The sequence below is a fragment of the Cicer arietinum genome, chromosome 2 (assembly GCF_000331145.2).
Source record: "Cicer arietinum cultivar CDC Frontier isolate Library 1 chromosome 2, Cicar.CDCFrontier_v2.0, whole genome shotgun sequence".
In the NCBI taxonomy this organism is placed as follows: domain Eukaryota; kingdom Viridiplantae; phylum Streptophyta; class Magnoliopsida; order Fabales; family Fabaceae; genus Cicer; species Cicer arietinum.
Window position 1 is genome coordinate 10,049,109 of NC_021161.2, and position 3,980 is coordinate 10,053,088.

The window sequence follows — 3,980 nt, forward strand, 5'->3', positions numbered from 1 at the left end:
GTTTATTTCAAAAAAATTCAAATTTTCGAAACTTTGGATAAACACCAAATTTTCGAAATGGACAGTATTCGAATATTTTCTTGCATTTGAAAGTTTCGAAATAGAGTAATGCTTCGAAAATTTGGCATTTCATGAAACTTTCGAAATGGTGTTTCGAAACTTACAAATCTTCGAAATGCAATTTGTTCTTTGAAAGTTTGCATTTTCACAAAAGTTTCGAAAGTTTGATTCGAAAGTTTAAGACTTTCAAAATGTATTTTAAGTTTCGAACTTTTCAATAAGTGAAAGTTTCGAAATGGATTTTATTTTTTTTTTAAATTCAATATTTATGTTAGAAATTATTTTTAATTTTTTTTTAAATTCAATATTTAGAATATTATTTTTAATTAAATTTGTTACTAATTTTGAAATTAGGTATGAGTAGAGTTGATGTTTCTGCTTCAAAAAATGTTATAGATACTACAGAAAAATTCACCACTGATCAGGTATTATTATAACTACTGATGAATCATCACCAATTAAATATTTCTTATAGTTATATAGTTAATTTTTATTTGAAACGTATTTTGCAGGTATTTTCTTCTCGAGAAGCTGTATTTGAATGGGCAAAAGCGATTGGAAGACAAAATGGAATTTTAATTGTTACCATTCGATCAGATAAAGCAAACGGAATTAGGGGAAGAAAAGACAAATTGATTTTGGGATGCGAAAGAGGTGGAAGATATAAATCAGAATCAAAAAAATCAGTAACTTGCTCTCATAAGGAAAACTGTCCATTTACTCTCAGATGTGTACCATTAAGTGTCGGTGAAGGATGGAAAATTAGTGTTCGTTGTGGGACACACAATCATGAATTACTTGATACTGTAACCGGTCATTCCTATTTGGGGCGTTTAAACGAAGAAGAGAGGAAATTTGTCAATGATATGACAAAGTATAAGCTTGCACCCAGATTCATTCTAAATGCTTTGAAAGTGAGAAATGAAACCAATGTCACTATTCCCAGTCAAATATATAAAGCAAGGAGTACTTATCGATCATCATTGAGAGGTCCGTACACAGAAATGCAGCATCTGTTGAAGTTAATACAACAAGAAAATTATGTGCATTGGACAAGAAGACGGGAAAATTCTGATATTTTGAGAGATATTTTTTGGACGCATCCTGACTGTATAAAGTTGTTAAACACATTTCATTTTGTTTTGATATGTGATAGCACATACAAAACAAACAGATATCGGTTGCCATTACTTGAAATAGTCGGTGTCACTTCTACTAGTTTGACATTTTCAGTTGGGTTTGCTTATTTGGAAAAAGAGCGACAAGATAACTTCATCTGGGCATTTGAGAAGGTACGAATGTTGTTCAAATCTGAGTCTTTGATTTCTAAAGTTATTGTGACTGATAGAGATCTTGCCATGATGAATGCGATTAGTGTTGTGTTTCCTACTTCAATACATTTGCTATGTCGTTTTCATATTGAAAAAAATGTTGGGGCAAGATGCAAACAATATGTCAAAAAGGATAGACAAGAAGAAGTAATGGATTTATGGAAAAAGATTGTCTATTCGACTAGTGTGGAAGAGTATGATCATCATTTGCAACAATTTGAGATATTGTGTGCCGATATTATTCTTTTTGTTGATTATGTGAAAGATTCATGGTTAACACCTTACAAAGAAAGGTTTGTCAACGTTTGGACCAATAGAGTGATGCATTTGGGGAACACAACATCTAACAGGTATTTTTAAAATATGAATTGTGTTGTTTTAGCAAACATGATTTACTAGTTTATGTGATTTGTTTTAATTTGTGTTATTTAATTTATTTGTAGAGTTGAGTCTGCTCATTGGAGATTGAAAAACATGCTTCAAACTAGTTTTGGTGATTTGTGTAAAAGCTGGGATGCAGTGAATATGATGTTGAAGAACCAAATATGTATCATTCAGTCTTCTTTTCAGAAAACCATCAAGGATGTTGAGCACGGGTATAATTCACAATTTTTTCAAAATCTACATCACTGTGTATCAAGAAAGTGTATGAAATTAATTGATAACCAGTTGGAAAGGGTGAAGATTGTAGGCACTAACAAAACAGAATGTGGTTGTTCAATTAGAACAACTCATGGATTACCATGTGCTTGTGAGTTGGCTAAGTTGCAGATAAATGGTAATGCTATCCCTTTAGATAGCATTCATGATTTTTGGAAACAGTTAAGCATTGCACATGAATTAGAGGATGAAGAATCTTTATCAGATTATGACTTTTCTGAAGAGTTGGAAGCAATGAAAGCGTACATGAAGACACACGATATTATAAGTCAAAGGATATTCAAGGCAAAGGTGCGTGAAGTTGTATTTCCACATACCACATCAATACTTGCACCACCAGAGAAAGTGAGAACCAAGGGAGCAAGTAAAAAGAAGAAAGAATTTGATACTCCTCGTGATCCTTCATATTGGGAGTATGTTGATGCCTCTCAAGAATCTGCAAAGGCAAGGCAACCATCTCAATCATCTCAACGTTCTGCAAGGCAACAATCTCAATCATCTCAGCATTCTTTTAAGACACAATTTCCTACTTATATACGTCCGTATATTGAGGACATAGTAGATGTTGTGGCTGATGGAAATTTTGGGTTTCGTGCAATTGCAGCATTGCTAGGTTGGACCGAAGAATCTTGGGCTTTAGTTCGATCACAATTGGATAAAGAGATTGGTCTACATAAAGATGTTTATTCTAATGTTTTTGATGACAATGTTGAATCAGTGCGGAACTCATTGAAAATATCAAAATTGGGTGCTCAAGGAAAAGATAAGTGGATGTCTTTACCAGACTTGGGTTACGTGATAGCAACACTATATAATGTCATATTGGTGTCGTTGTCTCGTAATCTGAATATGACATTTTTCCCGCTAAACAAATCACCATCGAAAGAGACCTTTGGGCAGTCTTTACTAGCAATTGGATTTGTTAACGAGAATCATTGGGTACAGGTAAAATTAATGCTTGATGTTGTTTATTAAATTAATCCTAAAAAATTTATTATTCAGATAAATTAATTTGTAACATTTTTTTTATTCAGATCAAATTGAAGTCTGATTGTCCTTTGCCACCTACGTCACAAAAATGGAAAGACTTTTGTAGTGACACAGCAAAGAGTTGGGAAGTAGCTTATGCAGCACGTATGAAGCATTGGGAACGCATTGATCCATCATTTATCAGATCATCTTGTATTTCATTAAATGAAGATTAGAATATGTTGTGTATCTACATTTATGGATTATTATAATATTTTGTTTTATCATTTTCAATTTCTTTTATTATGAATTAACTTAAAATAAATGCGAATTTACATAACACATAACACAATCACTAAACATATCACATAATCCCAAAATATCTCAAATTACAGTACATAACACATAACACAAAATATATCAAATAACTAAACATCGTACATAAGACATAACTCACTTAAAATCTCATAAATTTCACTAAACGGCTCTACCAAGTTAATGCCTCTACGTACAAGCTCAGCTGTTCTACGATCTCGGTCAGAAGATGACGGACCAGCATGTGCAGCAGATGATGTACCCACATGTGCAGCAGATGATGTACCCACATGTGCAGCAGATGATGTACCCACATGTGCAGCAGATGATGTACCCACATGTGCAGCAGATGATGTACCCACATGTGCAGCAGATGATGTACCCACATGTGCAGCAGATGATGTACCCACATGTGCAGCAGATGATGTACCAGCATGTGCAGCAGATGATGTACCCACATGTGCAGCAGATGATGTACCCACATGTGCAGCAGATGATGGATGGTGAGATGGATGCTCAGAGGATGTACCCGCATGTGCAGTAGACCGAGGAATGATCAGAGGATGTGACACAGACATGTACCATGGATAATAGTCCTCAGTGACCTCTCTAGGAAAACTCGCAACATGATATAGCCTCCGAAAC

At 34.2% G+C, this 3,980-nt stretch overlaps 1 protein-coding gene across 1 annotated transcript; it reads left to right on the top strand.

The window, feature by feature from the left end:
• Positions 1 to 503: 503 nt before the first annotated feature.
• On the top strand, positions 504 to 3,307 carry LOC113785528 (uncharacterized). The gene is made up of 3 exons (XM_027332199.2): positions 504 to 1,741; positions 1,835 to 2,996; positions 3,086 to 3,307. The coding sequence occupies exons 1-3, from the start codon at positions 504 to 506 to the stop codon at positions 3,254 to 3,256; spliced, it is 2,571 nt and encodes an 856-aa protein (XP_027188000.2). The 3' UTR covers positions 3,257 to 3,307.
• Positions 3,308 to 3,980: the final 673 nt, after the last annotated feature.